The 18,125-nt window shown below is 45.5% G+C and overlaps 1 protein-coding gene across 11 annotated transcripts in view; it reads right to left on the bottom strand.

The window, feature by feature from the left end:
• Positions 1-18,125, bottom strand: part of PRDM1 (PR/SET domain 1) — a 102,738-nt gene that overhangs the window by 15,440 nt on the left and 69,173 nt on the right. For 5 of the 11 annotated variants that reach the window (XM_048299421.1, XM_048299420.1, XM_048299419.1 and 2 more), the window contains 2 exons: positions 7,515-7,763; positions 840-959 (listed from right to left, as the gene is read on the bottom strand). In XM_048299421.1, the coding sequence (XP_048155378.1) occupies positions 840-959; positions 7,515-7,697 (303 nt within the window). In that variant the 5' untranslated portion in view covers positions 7,698-7,763. Of the gene's footprint in view, positions 1-839; positions 960-1,547; positions 1,979-7,514; positions 7,966-8,020; positions 8,112-9,270; positions 9,433-10,433; positions 10,661-17,743; positions 17,884-18,125 lie in introns of those variants that run through there. The other 6 variants (XM_048299423.1, XM_048299425.1, XM_048299429.1 and 3 more) reach the window with 6 other exon arrangements.

Genomic DNA, 18,125 nt, shown 5'->3' with positions numbered 1-18,125 from the left:
GGCTTGGACACAGTCCCAAATCCACGGAATTAGACACAACCTACATGGCTAGAAGGCAGCAAAACAAATCCATGGAAGGAGATGGGGCTGAAAGAATGTTCTCTAACAATTAATAATGTCTCTGTAAGGAAAATGAGGATTATGTCAGCTGATAAACTGGAAGCATATTCCCCAGCACAGACTGCCCAAGCCAAAATATATTGGCTGCTGCTCCCTTCCAGTTTATGCTATGGAATACAAATTAGGCACCACCTCTGGTGTTTGTCTCTTTTCCCTTTGCTAAGATCCATGAGCTGTTCTTTTAACAATTCTGAGGAGGCCTAGAAAAATTTATTACTTGAATGATATACACTGAAGACTACCACTACTGTGTTACAGCAGTTCTATACAAGACCTAGGAAAAAATGTCACAAAATATATCATAATTCCAGAGTGAAAGCTTATGCAGTACTTTCACAGCTTCTTCATAGTGGGAAAAAACAAGGACGTGATACTTGCATAAATCAGAATGACTTCCCGCTATGAAGAAATGCAAAATAACCTGCGCCCTTACAGCAAGCAGCACAACTATTTCTGTACAGAATCAAGCACCGATACATTTTAGAAGACAGAGCCAGGAAGGGCTGTGCATCTCCACTGCTCTCTCCACCCACACAGTCCCTACATCCAAGATAGCCAGGCTTTTACTCAGCTTAATTCACCCACTGGCCCTGTTTGTGCCTGGCCACATACAGAGGTTGTTCCCTGCATCATGAAGCAGGAAGTGACCCAGCTTCTCAGCCGTACTCATTTAGTGATCTGCTTACTGCAACAACGTGGTGATGCTTTTTCCTGCTTACCCGCCAAAAGTATTTTCTGTTCGCATTCTTGGGAACCGTATCACTGGTATAGATCTCTCCTACCAGGGGTCCAAAGCGTGTTCCTTTTGGGATGTACTCTTTGCTTATAACTCCAGTGACCTACGAGAAGAGCAGCACAGGATCAGTCCATTGCCAGTAGAAAATGAGAAGTCTCCTTCTTCTCCCCTGTCCCCCAAATGTAACACGGTAAAGCAATCAGTGGAAGAATTTTTTTGTGACAGGTCAGCAAAACAGAAATAAATAAATGAACAATCGTGTCGGTTACAATACAACCAGCTTTGTTAGGTACTAACATTTTCCTAAGACATATGGAAGTTAATGATGAATACCACCTTAAAAATGTGCTTTTTGGAAATACATTTACAAGAAGAAACAGTAAGCAAAATGTACAGAGACTGTCAAATATCTTCAGAAGTTATTTTTCCTATCAAAGGCAACCCCCAAAAGTCTAGTTCCAGCAAACAAAAATATGCAGTATCTATCAATCACTTCACTGCTACAGAGCTTGCTTTTCTAATAAGTTAGAAACTGGAATGACTGCTCCTCCAGATCAAAATGAAACCACCCTCCACCCCCCTCCATTCTTCAGTCTATAGCTGCCCTAAAGTAGCTAAAAGGAGAACACAAAAAAAAAAAAAAAGAAAAAAAAAAAAAAGAAAAAAAAAAGACAACCTTCAGTTCTCTTACCAGCATACAGTGGCATACTAAACAGAATATGAAGTGACTCTGGGACATGTACTCACAGGTCACCTTCTTGTATAAAAAGGAATCATCAGTTCCGGTAACATATATCAAGTGGGTTTGGTCAAAAAAGGTGTAAGGGTTTTGTAGAAAATGCTCCACTATGCTAGGTCTAAGAAATGTACTCTGGTTGTTCAGCTTCCTTCTTGACAGTAATTATACCAAAAAAAGTCACTGACCACAAATCAGGAAGCAATTCATCATTATTCAGAAGAACGTGCCTTGGAGTAACCCTTTGCAAAACACTGCTGAGTTATTGGTTTTGTCTCTCTGCTTCTCACCGATTTTCTTAAATTTAATGTATCCAAACAATGTTAGAAACCCAACAATTTTGTAAACCAAAAACCCCAAGCCTTTGCAAGATTGATCCTGCTGCTCAGATGGTGGGAAAAAAAAGAAGGTAAAAAGCCCATTAATTTGGTATTATAACCAAATATATTATAAACTGTCATGGCAAAATGTATTAAACTTATCCCCTTCATACATCTTGCCACTTGTCTTTTTGCTTGCCAGGATTTCAGAACAAGACAGGAACACCAGCAGTAGTTGAGGAAGACTGAGAGCTGGGATTACTGTTGTCTGTACCCCACAAGGAATCGATGTCCTTACCAAAGCAGATTAACACTCATCAGAATCTACAGATAGCTCACTTCAGTGAGCTTTTCTATTTCTTTTAACAGTCCTTCTCAGCAAAGGGTGGTAAAAACCCTGGACTGTACGTAGACAGCACTTCACAAATGAGCTAAGCCTTCTGATTTTCTCATGCTACATTTTCTTACATTGTACAATCCTTAATGTGTAAGTGAGAGGCAGACATAAATCTTTGCCTGTGTACTGGTCAAGATTAAAACTCCCAGTAAAAAATGAACACCTAGCATAATTTCATGTTAAATGTCAAAATAAAGGGGACAAATAACAGCCATGAATTCAAGAAATCACCTGGAAACAGATTGGTGGGTGTACGTGGTGGCTGTTTGTACTCGTTTGCATTTTAACATGTGTTTTCAGCACACTACAAAGAAAAAAAATTAAAACATCAACAGGAGAGGTAGTTAAATGCTTCATTGATCTGTGAGAGAGAAGAGGGACTTCCAGAAATTTTCCTATACCTACCATATGCTGAAACAAGCTCAGTGGCTCAGTTTTATTTTTGTCTTGCTTATACATGTCTCATAGAGAGCTGAAAAAGGCAGATGTTCTTCTCATTTTCCTTATATATCTTCATTTACATCCATCTGCCCTCTCAAGAAAAGTTCACAACCAAGCTACAAGCACACCCTACCAGTTTTACTGCATGATAGCTTGAGATTTTTCATGGTTTTAAAAATATCTTGGCCCTAATTAAAACGACTAATGAAATTCTCAGAATCTCTAGAAATCACTCCTTGAACTAGTCAACTTGAAACAGTCTCTGACACAGCAGATACTTTTTGATATCCACCTTACAGACAGCATTTGTATTCAGCTATGCCAGGGGAGAAGCAAAGATGATTTCTCACCCTGTACCCATCAGAATTTGGCAGAAGAGGTTCTGCACATCTGTGTGTGCCAACGCTGAAGCTTTGCTAAACCAGGCTATAGAGCTGTCCAGACGACTTTTAGCTGACGGTAGCTCTCTGGTCAGCAATTCTCGGCCTCCACTGTTCCCTCACAAGCTCAGCTGATGAGGTCGAGGAGGGGCACCTGCCAGCAGAAGGGTGCCAACAGTGCCAAGGCAGCCTGGCTCCAGACTGCCGGCAACCCCCCTGCCGCAGCCAAAAGGGGCTCCTGCCCCGCCGCAGCTTAGCGGGGGCGGCTTAAGAGAAGGAAGCAGGGAGCTGCCGAGGGCTGGCCGGTAGGACAGCGGCGCAGCTCCGGGTCCGGAGCCGGGGGTGAGCCGCCCCCGGGCTGCCGGAGGGCTGTGCCAGAGCGGCACTTCGGAGCTCTGTCCGCCAGGTGTCCTCCAGCGCGCCGCTCCGCTCGGCGCGGAGCCCTTCCCGGGAGCCGCGGGGAGCCCGGCGCGGGCGCTCCCCAGAAGTGGAGCCCTTCTGCTGCCGCCGCCGCCCGGGCGCTGCCTGCGGGGCCCGCACCGCGCCGCACGGCAGCCACTGCTGCCCCCGCTAGTTCTCTCCACAGGCGCTTACCCCCTCTCCTTTCAAAGCTCCCGGCACTCCGCCGCGTCCCTCCTCTCAGTGCAACAGCATTTCCAGCAGGAAGGTGCAGCCCGGCGTCAGCCGGAGCCCGCTGCCCCCTGCCCGAGCGGGGCCGGCTGCGAGCGGCGCTCGGGCGCGCCGGCGGGGACAGCGCGGCCGCCGGCGGGGCGGCCCGGCGGGGGGAGCGCGGGCCCGGCGGCAGCCCGGGACGGCGGCCCTGGAACTGACCAGGGTCCTAATGCGGCGCCGGGGGCCGGGCACGCCTGGGGCCCTCCAGGCCCGGTCAGCACATCCCGGCCTGCCCGCGGCCCTTGGGCATGTGGCGGATGGGCTCCGGTCCCAGTTTGATCTGAGATGGAGCTTTGGAAAATCAACGCTCCTGCATCTTTGTTTGGGGAGAGGGCACTGAAGTAAACAACGACTCCTGCTAATTCTGCAAGGGGAGGGTATTTTGCAATGGGACCACTAAACTGCTTTAGAAAACCAAAACACCGAACAAATTCTTATTGGCTTCATTAAAACAACAGTATTCTCCACACGCAAACAGGGCGGGCCATCGTGTGTCCTGGAATAACATTGATTTTAATTTTTTTTTAGCTATTAGTTCTACAGTTATATAACTTTTACCCCTTTGTTCAGTAACCAGTTTTCTAAAAGTGATGCCACAAAACAGAATGCTTTCAGATGGCGTCCTCGGTGACCGCACAAAAAATAAATAAAAGCAATAGGGGAGAGCAAGTGTCTGAGGTCACTGAAGCACAGTTCGTAACAGCTCAAAATCACTGCTTTCACCAAAATCACTGATTCAGGGTCTGTCTCTAATAAATGGCCTTATCAGATATATGCAACAGTAATGGGTGTTTTGCCAAGATATGTTTTCCTCTGCCGAAGCTCATGGACCAGGATGAGACACTAGTAATATTCAAGACAGCAGAGTAACTGTCACTTTATATCAAGAAGGGCTGTTTGAGCTTTAAACACCAAGACCAAAGGGAAGATTACTGAAAAAAATGTTTTTAAATGTCTGCATGAAAAGATCATTCACATATGGCCTTCTAAGCATAAGCCTGACACCACATTTCATCATTTTTTGACAATTGCCAAAACTGGGGGAAAGGATAAATAATTCACACATAGAAATAAATAAATGACTTTATGTAAATCTAACAGCCTAAAATGTTATGAGCAGTAGTAATTAATTTTTTAAAATGCTGACACATTCTGTGAACTCACAACAAAAAATGTGTTCTTCAGAAAAGTCCCTGATCAAGATCCAAGAATAAACAAGAGTATGATGACGTGTCACGGGCTCCCTTGCAAATTGCATAAACCTTTAAAGAGGAGCTCCATAAAGCATGCAAGGAGAAGATACAGAAAAAGCAGCACTCCCCAAATAGCTGTGGCCGTACTTCCTCCCTCCTAAGCAGGCATGCAGTACTTTTCCTGCTCCTGCCGGAGATACAATACTAATTGTGACAGCACCAGGATTTCATGATCTAATCATGACAGTATCAGCATTTCACAAGCGATATATATGTTTTTTTTGACAATAAACTGACTCAGCATTTAAAACTCAACCAGATGAAGCCACAGCTCTCCCCAAAGTTAACAATGAAGACAGCTCACATCTGAAACCCACTGGCAAACACGCACGCATGCATCCCCCGAACTCTTACCTCATCCTTTTGCAAGTGATAAAAACCCACCCTACCGAGCTGTCAGGACTCCAGTGGTTTTCCAGGAGGTCAAAACCAGAATCAGGCTCCCTCACTGACCCACAAACAGCAACTTGCAAAAGCAATACATGTACCCAGTCCTGATGCCATTAAACAAAATCACACTCAGAAGGCAAACAGAAAAAAAATAGTGTTTCATGTCAGAAGTTGCTAGCACACAAGCAGATCATGCCATTTACAGCTACTTCACCCTGTGGATTAGCAGCAAATGAGAGACCTGTCCATACATTCACCAGAGTGTAGCCTTCACAGAAGGTGGGCAAAAGAGCACATATCGGCCCTTTCTTTCAGAGCTACCTTAAAGAGAGTCAGGGTTTAAAAGCTCCTATTGCTCCTAAGGGTAGGTGCAATTCAGCACAAATGAAAGACCGGGGGGGAGCTTTGGAGAACAAAAGGAGGATGTCCTATATTCAGACTCCCACTAGCAGGGAGCTGCACGGGTCACATTTACAAGGAAGAACCAGAAATCTTTCAACAACTTCTCTCTCCCCCCACCTCTTATACAGAGATGGCAGCAATCCTCCTGATTCACTGACCTGAACTAGAGAATAAGGAAATTACACCTCGGTATTTCCAAACACAGTGTTGGAAATTTTGAAAGTTCTTTGGATGTCTCCAGCCGCAGCAGCAGGACTCGACAGGGGCAGAGAGAGCAAGCAGCCTCAGCAGCCAATCAGTCATCAGCCGGCTGCCAAGGACTGACCGGAGCTGTCACACTGTAAGCTCATCCTTCAACCAAGAAATCCTCCTGTATTCCATGGCAGAGTCACAGCTTTATTTCCCTCTTCACGCCAAACTAAGACCTATCTAACAATGCAATAACACAGAACCAGGTTTCACACTTTTTTTCTGGAGCATGACCTTTCTCTGCCAAAGTTTGGCAGGGCAGGGCAGATGGGAAGAGAAGAGTGACTTTAAGGAGAATTTAGCTTTAACCTCTTACCAAACCTACTTGGCACTCTATTAGGCACTGCCAAGCTAAATTCTGTGGTGTCAACACCCTTCAGCTGGGGGTCTGGCCCTACTTCTGTGCACAGGATTAAACAAGTACCTGCTCTGGAAGGAAATATTTGATAGGCATGGATGAGTGTACCTCTTCTTTTCAGCTCTGTGGTCAGTATGCTTAGCCAAAGCAGAAGCACAGGTAATAGTTGCTATACCACAAGTCTCAGCACAGGGAGAAATGAAGGGTTGTCCCCTGGGTTGTTACACTACCGAACATCACACCTAGCTATAATAGCTACTCTATACGAAGGAGTAAACACAAAACCAAATTGCTCATCCGGGCTCATTTCTTTCCAGCCCTTCTGAAACAACAACAAAGAATGTACCCACTCCAGGGACAAGGATAGGACAGACTCGCACAGCTAGCTACCAGTGAAGATACTGTCCCAGATAAACAAAAGTTAATTTAAGCTACGGCCGCCCTTCTGTCAAGCTTGCTACAGTTCTACCATTACTTCCTTAACCGACATGCCAGAGAGTTTTTAAGAATTTAGGAAGTCGGGAATACAACAAGCTCACGAAAAGAATAAAGCAATTTCATAACCAAAGGGAAAACAAAAAGAAATAATTAAACACATTTCCAGGAATTTGTTTTTGTTTTTTTTTCCCTTTACTTTTTTAAAGCTATTTATTGGACAACCGAGGCACTTTAATCTCTGAGCCAGAGGCAATGAATGGTCCTGGCAAACAGCAGCCTAGAAATTGGCACAAAGAACTACCCCACAGTTTAAATACGCTTATTCAGATGCTGTTCAAATTGTGTGAAAATTTAACTGTTTGCGAATTGGTACAGAAGCAGTTTCAGGGATAGGTTGGCTGCAATTTTCAGTGGAAATATTACACAACAGATGACCAGCACACAGTTTCTTAAAAGAGTTATTAGGGTCCCATATTAAAAGCCAGCAGGCAGCATTTGTTGTTGTTGGTAGGGTGTGTGTGTGTGTATGCTAAAGAATCAAAGACAGGGTGAGCACACGCTTTCCAAAGCGCTGTGATTTGGCTTGTCTGACTCCAACCTTCCCCAGAGCACTGCCGCTTACCTCTTTGCAGTTAGATGCATATTTGAAAGTCAAGTTCCTTGGCAAGGAAGCCTCTGCCTGAGTTAGGGTGCCTCCATCGGCACTGGGATCCAGCGGGTGATCATTTACAATATATGTGCACTTCTCTTCAAAATCAGCCTCTGTCCACAGAGTCATGTCAGCATCCTCCATGTCCATTTTCATTGTCCACTCTCTCCCTTTCACCAGATTCTTGAAACTCACAGCGTCCGAGCTACACTGTGTAGCAGCCTGGAAAAAAAGAAAACAGCCTTTAATCCTCATTGTCCTTCAGTGTTGTGGTTTCCGTTGATACAGTGTGACTAATACAGTAGTCTGTGACACTTTAAAAGCGTATGCAGGATAGTTGGTACAGTTGAGTAATAGCCAAAAAGCAGTGTAAATGAAGCTGCTCTGACTGAAGCAGCACTTTAAAATGCCAGCCTCGGTAGTAATGAGGGAACAAAAACAAAGAGGAGAAAATCCCTAGGCTGTGACAACAACTTTACCTTTTTCAGACCCTTTCCTTAATGCTTCAGAGAGAAAAGAATATTCCGTGCTGAAGAAAATGTGGGGTCATGGCCGCAAGACCACTTAGTCGCCTGTGGAAAAGCTGCCTCAGAAAAGTGTCACACAAACAAGGAGAGGAAGAGGAAAGGAACTGCTGTCTGCGTCTGAATGAAGCTAAAAATGGAAAGCGCATGTTGGAAGAGCGGAACCCAGCCTTGCCTCTTCCAAATGGGGAAGCCTGAACTTTCCCACCGGCTTTCAACACACAAACAACTTTCAAAACAACCTGGCCCCCCCGCCTCCTCCTGACGTCCCCTTATCCTTTGGCATGGAAGGCTGAGAAAGCCGACATCCTGCCAGCATCACTGTAGCAGCAGCAGCCCTGCACAAAGCACTGAAATGTGTTCTTGGGGGTCAAACCAGAAAAGAAGCAGGGGAAATAAAATATTTTTTAAAAAAGTTGATCTATCCCTTTTGATTTTGATGGTACCTCCTAGAATTAGTATCTCAAAGCAGTGGATATGAGCCTAGCAGGACAATTCCAGCAAGCCCTTCAGCCCCTCTGTCTGTTCAGGACAGAAGCACTGTTATCAAACCTATCCTCGAACAGGTATTAGGGTCACGCTCTTTCCATAACGCTCATGAGGAACCAAAATCTGTGCCTATGCCGGTAGTTGAGAATGACGCTCAATCCGGCGTAAAATCCCTTCATTTTTCCTTTTTGGATACGCAGCTACTATGAAATTCACACCCCTCCTCCGGGAAAAGCGAAACACGAAGACTGAAAGCGCACCATCTTCCGAGAAAGAGATTAAGGGCTAAGCGACTGTGTGTTCGGGGGAGACCTCCAGCACCCCTCCGGGACCGACCCTCCCGGGAGGCACAACCGAGCCACCCGAAGAGGCTGAGGCGGGGGTCGCGGCAAGACACAGCTCCCCTGCGACCGCCGCCGCCGCGGGACCAGCCCCGCGCCCCGTCCTGACCGCGGTCGAGGCGAGCAGTGCGACAGTGCCGGACCCTCGGCGTTGAAGGGGGAGAGGGGACGAACAGCGAAACTCAGGCCGGGGGTGGGGGTGTGACAGCTGCGCGGCGCAGCGAAAGGGTTAATGCCGATCAGGGCAGCGCTCCCGATCCGGGAGAGGCGACGAGGAAACTTTTGCTTCGTCCCGCGGGCGCCGGGGCGGGCGAGAAGCAGGAGCCGGGGAGGTGGAGACAGGAGTGAAAGAGGGGACGGCATCGCGCTCCTTACCGGGGCAGAGTCCGCGCGCGTTTCCACACCGAAGCCCACCGGCGGCGGCAAACCTGGCTCATCTCTACAGAGTAAGCATTTCTCCTTCCTTCCAGCGGCCGGGTCCCCGGGAGACTGACTCACACCTCCAGCCGCCGCTCCCCTCCCGCTCCTCCCTCCCCCGGCTGTCACAGGTGCTGCTGCTCTTGCCGCTGGGGAACGCTGGGGGGCCGCCTGCCACAGCCGCGCGCTCCGCTCGCCCCGGCCCGCCCGCCGCTCGCCCGCGCTCACGCACCAGCCCCTCCCTCCCTCCGCCAGCCCCTCTCACAGCGCGGGAGGTGGGGCCCTACCTGCGGACCCTGCCCCGCCCAGCCCACCCGCGTTGGGTTTTTTACATCACTGTTATTATTTTAATTTTTTTTCTCTCCCTTTCGGCCCCGTGCGTCAGCTGGGAGAGCTGCGGCGCTGCCCCGCCGCCTGGATCTGCTGGGTGGGCGGGCACCGCGGCGCTTCGCGGAGAGCGCACCTGAGGCAGTTTTTACTAGAAATCTGTTTTCCGTGCTATTTTTAAGCTCCGGAGTTCAATATATGACCGCTTTCGTTCTTACGCAGTTTGACTTGATAGAACTTTATAAAAAATACTAACTAAAATTATTTCCAAGTTCCTGAATACTGATTAAAACTCAATTCAAAGTGCTTGGTCCCAAACCTCAACAATCATAGTACTTTACTTGAGATGACAAATTTGGAGGTTTCAGAGTTTTGATTTTATCCCTTTCCCAAGTCTTTCTAATCAGCGCCTGTGAGAGGAACTGGGAAAAACATTTCTGTTTCTTCCCTTAAACAAAACCTTCCCCCTTTCCCTTGGTAACATCAGGGAAGCTCACAGCAGCAGGACATGGCACACGGCGTTTCCAAACCCGATGCCCCTTTTGCAGTGCGGTAGGAAAACGAGCACGGATCGTGGACGGGCCAATGTGTGAGCAGCCATCCAGGAACACACTGCTGATGGAAGGAGAGTTGGTAGACCAATCAGCAGATCCCGGCGCCCAATTTTTTTCCTCCGATCCAAGCCAGCATGTTGGCTGAAGGAAGGACATCCTGTGATGATGGCATACAATGTCCTGTTTGTTTATTATTAAGAGCATTCCTGCTTCTCATTACAAAACAACCAGATGCCTTACTTCCTTCAGTGGTCCTGTCTCTTCAGCGAGGCGTCCTCGGGCTCAGAGGAACGGTGATGCACAATTCCATTTATAGCCATCCACAGCCCAGTGCAAATGCTAGCTGCTTCACTGTGAGGCAACTCTACTACTTTTCCTTCTTCTCACACGTCTGCAAGTGTATTTCTCATCAGTTGCCTGGCACTTTATGTGGCAGCTAGTTTCACATTCTTCTTCTAAACCTACATGCACTTATATTCTAGGGTGATCTCAGTGTTACATATTTCTTCACAGGAAAAAGGGAGAAGTGGGGGGGGGGGGGGGGCGGGAAGCAGGTTTATGCAATCGGGTGCCTGTCTGTCTCTCTGACAGGCGTACACAAACCCCTTTCCCTTAACCTGCTTCTCCTCCCACTGATAAAAAGACGTGTGGAAAGGATTACTTGCCATTTTCGGCCTGCGATGCTGAGAATAGCATATCTGTGTAAAGACCTTCCGTATGCGCTAACGCGGGAGGGCTCGTGGCAGCAGACCTAAGTAGGGCAACTGCTGGCAAGTGAGTGTCCTGCCTTAACTGCCACCACAGTGTAATTCCACAAGAGAGGTGGCCTGAGCACTGGGGCTGAAGGATATAAATGTAATTGGATATACCCTGTAAAACCGAGGCACATCCAAAATGAGGTCTAGGAAGGCTCTGAAGTAGGAAGAACCATTCATTAAAGGAGAGAAATCCAGCCTACTTGATTGGGTTAATTAACTGATGCTGAGTCACACTGCATAGAACAGAAAAACAATGTAGTCATACTGAAGGTGATTATTTTACCGAAAAATAGTCTCACTCCGAGAGGCAGCTGTTTCAGAGCTTTTCACTTCCCTGTTAGCTTGAAAGAAAAACAAAAAAAAAAAAAAAGGGGGGGGGGATGGGGACGAGAAGAAAGGGTTGGTGTGTTTCCTTCAGGGACTGATCTTCTTAATGTGAAGGAGAGCAGGGAAAAAGGCAAATCTGCTTTTCAAGGAACTGAGAATGCTTTTGGACTGGAAAACAAGTGGAAGCAGAGATTAGATTAGATCACATCAGATGAAGTGAAATATTCATCAGGAGGATGCCAATATCCCAGGTCAGTGCGGCTCTATCCCTGGAGCCTGGGGAGGTGAGTACAGCCTACGAAGCCTATGGACTTCAAATAACTCTGTGGCACGCTCTGAGGCTATCCTGAAATTAGTTCCAGGTGTCTCAGTGAAGCTGAGCCCAGAACTACCTTAGTGCAGGAGAAGGAGTTTTGCTGATGTGCAGATCCAGCCTAACAGTGCCTGATCTGGAATAAAACTAAGTTTATCAAGAAAAAGAGACAGAAACAAATTGTTAAGAATGTGTACTAAAGTAAGAATCACAAAGGAAACTCTGCCATTAAAGAAATATATAGACTGACCTTCTGACCTTCCTCCTTAAGAGAGAAACATAAAAAGACGCCGTGTTCAACCAGAAGTTTTCTGCTCTTTTATAGAAATCATTTGTACCAGTAGCTGCTATTGTCTGGAATGTGCAATTTCAAAATGTTGTTCATTTCAAAAAGAACATTTTTAGTCATATTTTAATTTTTTCCTTCTCGCTCATAGAAAACCTCAATTACTGTATTAATCAGCATTTCTCAGGCAGCTCTCTCTGCAGCAGCTTTCAGCCTGGCAACAAATCATGAATGGCCCTAACAGCTCTGATCTCAGAAATCCCCATCCATTTCCTTTGATGCTATCACCACTTCAGCTCAACAACAAGCCTGTGCAACTCAGCCTCAGCTGCCACTGCTGCTGTTCTCCCTGGGCCTGCTGTAATTGTAAGGGGAAGAAGGAGGGAAGGGAGCTGGCTCTAATAGATGAAATTTCTTTTAAAAGTTGGAGGGGAGATAAAATGCACACAAGAGATTAAAGGAGAGTCTCATTTTCACATCCTCCCCTTCCCCAAACAAGGTCAGTGGCAGATTGACCACATCAAGAGTAACTATCAGACCCACCCCCATTTCCCACTTCCTGCATGTAGGCATCCTTGTGCTGGTAAACATTTGGGGACCAGTTGTGGTCATTACTTGGAGAAGGTACATGATGTAGTTGCACAACTGCACGTCTTTTAAAAGCCAACTGAGAAATCAAACTCTAAGAAGAACTTGCTTTGCTTTCAAGTTCTGATATGCACTCATGTTTTGGGGCCATGTTTTTGAAAACGTGGTTGCTGTCAGATTCAAGGGAAAGAGAGACACCCAGCACACTTTAGTGACTGGGCAACAGGAAAAGTTACAGCCATCTTCCTTCAGACTGGCCTGACCTTTGCAAAACACTGCCTATGGGGTTCAGATATGATCTCAGAGGCTTTGTATGGCCTAGACAACTTCAGCTGGTATTGCCTATAAGGAGAGAAATTAAAATTGCACTTGAATCTACAAGAAGGTTTTTGCAAGGGCATTTGGGGTGGTGTGTGCTATAGCCAGAAGGCTTTTGAATTAACACATGCAGCTTTCAGGGACTGCCTTTAATTACAGAGCACCCTGGTCATTGCCTCGTAGCACTTCCAAATGCCAAACGTTTATTTTTGTCTCTGCTCTGCAATACCAAGAGCAGATCTTTTGGCTGCACTCTCAGCTACTGCCTAGTGCAAGCCTTAACATCACTTTTGGTTTCTGTTGTTTTATCCTCTCAAGAAATTTTCCTTAAAAAGAGAAAAAAGGAGTCAAACTAAAATGCCATATCCCTTTTTGTTTCCCACTAGGCCTTATTAAAATACTACTCAGATGACATATGAATAAGCCAAAACAATTCTCCTCCAATGGAATAAAAACATTCTCACAGCACACAGAAGTGAGAACTAAGCTTCAGCCTTTTCCTCTTGTTGAGCCTTGAGTTTGAGGAGAAGGAGTCAAGGCTACCTGGGCCTGCTATCAGGACAGCAAGAAGGCTTTGTGAGAAGGTCGACCACGATGTTCCCTTCTTGGCTACTGTCAGCCTTCCCATCACACTTCTGAGCAATGGTGGTCTTGGGAGGACAGTCAAGAACCCATACAAGAACACTTTTATAGTCTTTGCATGTTTCTACCAACACAAGCTTATATTGGACGGGAAAATCTGAGTACAAATTCAACCTTTCACCCCAGCCTTGGACTTTTGAATGTTCTGTCTATTGTAACTGAGTCTGAGGAAACACAAATGACAACAGGCCAACCCATTCCAACTACTTTCCAACCTTACTGGTGACAAGAGGACTGAAAAAAGAATGTGCTTTGGAAAATTTTCATTTAAAATAGGCTGATTTCCAGATTGTCATGGAGGAGGGATCGGATGGTATACATATATTAGAAGGCTCAGTCCTGTGAATACTTCAGACATCAGTCCCATAACAAGCTCACAACAAGCTGAAATAATGAAGTCACCTCAGAATGAATTGTATTATTTCAACTTTCATGTCTGTTCCCAACTTGGCAGTCATTACACTTTTTGGGGTATTTTCACCTCAGCTTGCCTGGTAAGATACAGTGATACGACCAATGGTGAAACTTCAGAGTGTGCTCCTGCACAATTCAGTTTTGATGCCAGATACTCTCCAGGCCGCCTGGTCTCCTGGAGCTGATGAACACAGCAGAAGGAAGGCAAGATCCATGGGTGGAACTATGCCACTTTTCTCAGACAAAAAGCTGGCCACAGAGTGCATTTCAAAACAGATTAACAAAAACAACAGCTACACACCATGACAAAGTGCATGTGGTGGAAATGAAAATATTTACCCACAGATTATCACAGATCCAGCAGTGTGACTACCGTGCATTGAGGACCAAAGGATTCAAAATAGTGACTGTATGTTTAGAGTTGATTAGGGAATCTGGTAGGGTTGGTCTGAAGAACCACTTTTTAAGCTTCTAAGAGTGCAGTTGTCATTTCTCCACCTCTCCTATCCCAGGGTGGTGAAATAACAGTCTTTTCATACCTGCGTGTTGGCTGGGGGAGGGAAGAATTCCTGTGCTATTAAACACAACTTCTCATTAAATAGTTGACACCTTATCCTTCTTTAAATGTTGTAATGTTTACTTTGCAAAACCCAGGAAAGCTTTTAAAATAAAGATAGCAGAGAGATTCTTAAGCCGGGTGTCCTTGCTTATCTGCTCTTTATCAACCAGCTATTGTTTCTGGAGGAGCTCGTTGGGGAAGGTGGAGCAAAGGGGGTTAATGTTCAATAGGTATCTATCAGTTCCCCTGAAGGAATAGCGCTGCTGACAGAAGAGCAACACTGGGCTCTCAGCTACTTCCTGCAAATGTGACAAACCAGAGAGGGAGGAAAAAAAAAAAACCAACAAAAACCTGAGGGCTGCAGCTACTTCTTTTCTTTTTTTCTTCTTTTTTTTCCTCCCTCTCCCAAAACAACTAGTTTTAAGAAATACATTGTCCTTAGGAGAGATAATCCCACAATAGAGAGTCCATTAGAGGTATTAAAGCATTGGCAGCGCCTGATCTACAAGAAGGGCTCTGTCCTGACAATAGACAATTAAAGCTGATAAATCTGCACTACTTGTTGCCGTTCTAATTCCTCGTAATTGTATGCTACTTGTCCCTGCCTCCTGCGTCCAGGGATGAAGCATGCTTCTTTAATCTCCAGAGTACCTGACCTAGTTCCTATGTGGTCTTTTCAGGACCTGTTTTCTTCCCATCTGGACTTCTTCCCTCCTACTCTCCTTTCCTGCTTCTCTGCCCTAAGCATTAAGAAGAGGTTACGATAGAGGGCACAGAAAACACCAGAGCACAGCACCCGGATCAATAATTCTGGAGCCCCAGACAATGCGCTAATCTGCAATAACAGCTAATCATGGTCAATTTGGCACACCAGTGATTAAACTGTACTTTTCATTAGGCTCAACAAGTAGAGCAGACGCACACTGACAATTCAAATTGCCCTATCAGTAAGAGCTGCCAAACTCATGTGTACTTCTGCATTTGTAGCTGCTGCATCACTAGACTTGCCAGACTAGGTGCTTTGTGGGGGATTACCTGTTTTCTTTTGACATTTTACGAACTGGGACTCCTAGCTGTGTTTTCTATAAAAAGCAAGCCCCCTGCCTCATGCCACTGTCACAAGTTCTTACTTAAAAGGCTCAGTGGGTGAAATTGTGATATGCAGGATGCTGAAAAACGATCATTACAATTACAATTCCCTCCTGGTCCTAACAAAGTTCTTGGGGTTTTTTTATATCTCAAAAGATATTTGGTGATTTTGTCGAATTTCTTTTTTTTTTTCCCCTTGAATAAATCTTGAAAGCCTGCTGGCGACAGAGCAGAAGCATGAAAATGTGCATCACAGGATTTAGAAGATTGAAAGCAAGTAAAAATTATCTTGGATCTTTTTATTTTTCAAACGGAGCTGTTCAGCCAACCTCGCAAAGTATTTGGAGACTCAAGAAAGGTTTGGATTTTTTTTTCATCCCTGAACTTATGAACAAGCCACTACTGTGTCCACCTTAGAAATCTACACAGTTATTACCCTTTACATGTCATTTTGAAAGTGACCTTCTTGTCACCCTCATAGAACAATTTCTTGTGACAACAGTTTATTCTGGTTGCAGTCGTACCTAACGGACCCATTTTGCAAACTGCCCTGAAAGTCTCACCCGAGAGTTTACCACTATCTTTCTCTAAAGCACAGCACCAAATTCCAGGACTCCTAGAGACCAATCCCACACACTCAGAGGTCTCCTTCTGTTTAACTTTAGCTTATCATCCTTGTAGTAACTTGAATAAGTGTTAAAACTGCACTTCAAGTTGCTCTTAAAAAAAAAAAATAGCTTAGAAGATGTCAAACGAAAGCAGGAAATGTCTATTCTACTATTAATATTAATGAATCCCTAATGCATTTGCAACCCACTTGAGGTTAAGTCAGTAGAGTTCTTCTTCTGACAGTGATTCCTCATCAAACTACCACTGCTGAAGATGTTGATGCTTTTCCTTTTGCTCTGTAATCTTTAAACCAAGTTTAAATCACACCAGAGCCTACCACAAAATAATGTATTTTATCCTAAGTGAACACAAAGCCCTGGAGACAGTGGTTTAAAGCAGCACACATGTCTGCTCAATTTATCATTTTAAGATAGGAAGCTGCCGCAACAAACAAAACACCTCCTTGAAAGTGGGACAGCAGCAGATTGCGGTGCAGAAAGCTCCGGGATCTTTTGTTTTCCTGGAGAGCAACAACAGGGCTTTGCAGAGAAAGACAACAGCCTCCCCTTGCTGAAATCTAAATCAGTTCATATAGGAAAGCCTGCCAACTGCTAGTTAGATGATAGCAAAATATTGCAGATAATTCACTTTTCACGATAAAGCAGAAACAAGTGGGCAAGCAGCACCCAGCAGGGGCTCAACTGATAAAACGGTGTCAAACTCAAACCATTTGTCAACTGGGAGGGAAGAGAGCAAGCTGAAAGATGGACTCAAGAAGTAGATTTATCTAGTGCGACACATTAAGTAGTATAAATACTAAGGAAAAAGTAAACACATTTACCCAGCAGTATCTCCAGCCAGCAAAGTAAAGGCTTCTGAGCCTCAGACTCACACTGGCCATCTAACCACTCAGCTGTCAGCTACAATAGCAGTAACATTTTTCTTCTTGTGCAGGATTGCAATGACATTTAATTCACGGCACTAAAAGGTTTTATTAAAAGTGTACGTTATAATTAAGCAAAACAAAAACGTGACTTGTGTGCTGTTCCAGTCTCCTCCCTCCACCCAGTAGCCAAACCAATAAAACCACCTTGGCAGCAAACAAGTCAGGTAACATACCCCGGAGAAGAGCACAGATTTGTTACAGAATCATTCACTTGGTGTCTGGCTTGTTCAAAACTGCCTTATCAGAAACTTCTGTGCCGGAGGCTCCCGAGGCAATGGAGGGGGCTGACAATGCAGGTCAGGCACAGTAATTCGCCAACAGCGTAATGTGGGGCACATAAACAAACTGGAATAATGCAGGGCAGAAGGGCTCTTTGGATGTATGCTTTCAATTGGAGAGTATAAACAAGTAACACAGTCTGTGCACCGCACATTCCTGCTACAATCACTGGGAAGAAGGAAAACGTTTCAAAGGGCTTTAGGATACCAACCCACAGCTACGTGGCAACCTGTAACATCAAAGAATGGTGCAGCATATCAGCACACCATTTTAACACTCAATCTGATGCAAACCTCAAAGATTAACAGCAAAGTAAGTAATGTGCATCTTCATCGCCCACCCCCCCCCCCCCCCGTCCCCCTCAAAAAAAAAGGCTTTAGTTCATAAAGAAAACTACAGCACAGTTCTTTGTTCAGCTGTACCTTCACATGTCCACACAGCACAGGTTCCCCACCTCCAGCTGATGCACCTCAGGGTTTTAGTCCATATGGAAAGTCTGTCATTCACTCTCACACACACACGCATGCTCATGCACACCACACCACACCCGCACTCTTGCTCCCCAACACACACTGCCTGGAACTGCTCCGAGGATTTTAGAATTTCCTCTTGCTAGCAGATTCCTCCCTCCCCTCACATCCACTCCACCCCGTTCTGTAATTAGGCTTAACAAGAGCAATTAACAAAACAAACTCCTCTCCGCCTGGTGGCCTGATAATTCTGATTGTCATAATGTATTAAGATGCGTAAGCCAGTTTAAAATAAAGGTAAATTACAGCATTGCACAAGGGCCATTTTGCACCT

Source organism: Corvus hawaiiensis, chromosome 3 (assembly GCF_020740725.1).
Source record: "Corvus hawaiiensis isolate bCorHaw1 chromosome 3, bCorHaw1.pri.cur, whole genome shotgun sequence".
NCBI classification, from domain to species: domain Eukaryota; kingdom Metazoa; phylum Chordata; class Aves; order Passeriformes; family Corvidae; genus Corvus; species Corvus hawaiiensis.
The sequence above is the reverse complement of the archived record's forward strand: the minus strand, read 5'-3'. Positions and strand labels throughout refer to the sequence as shown.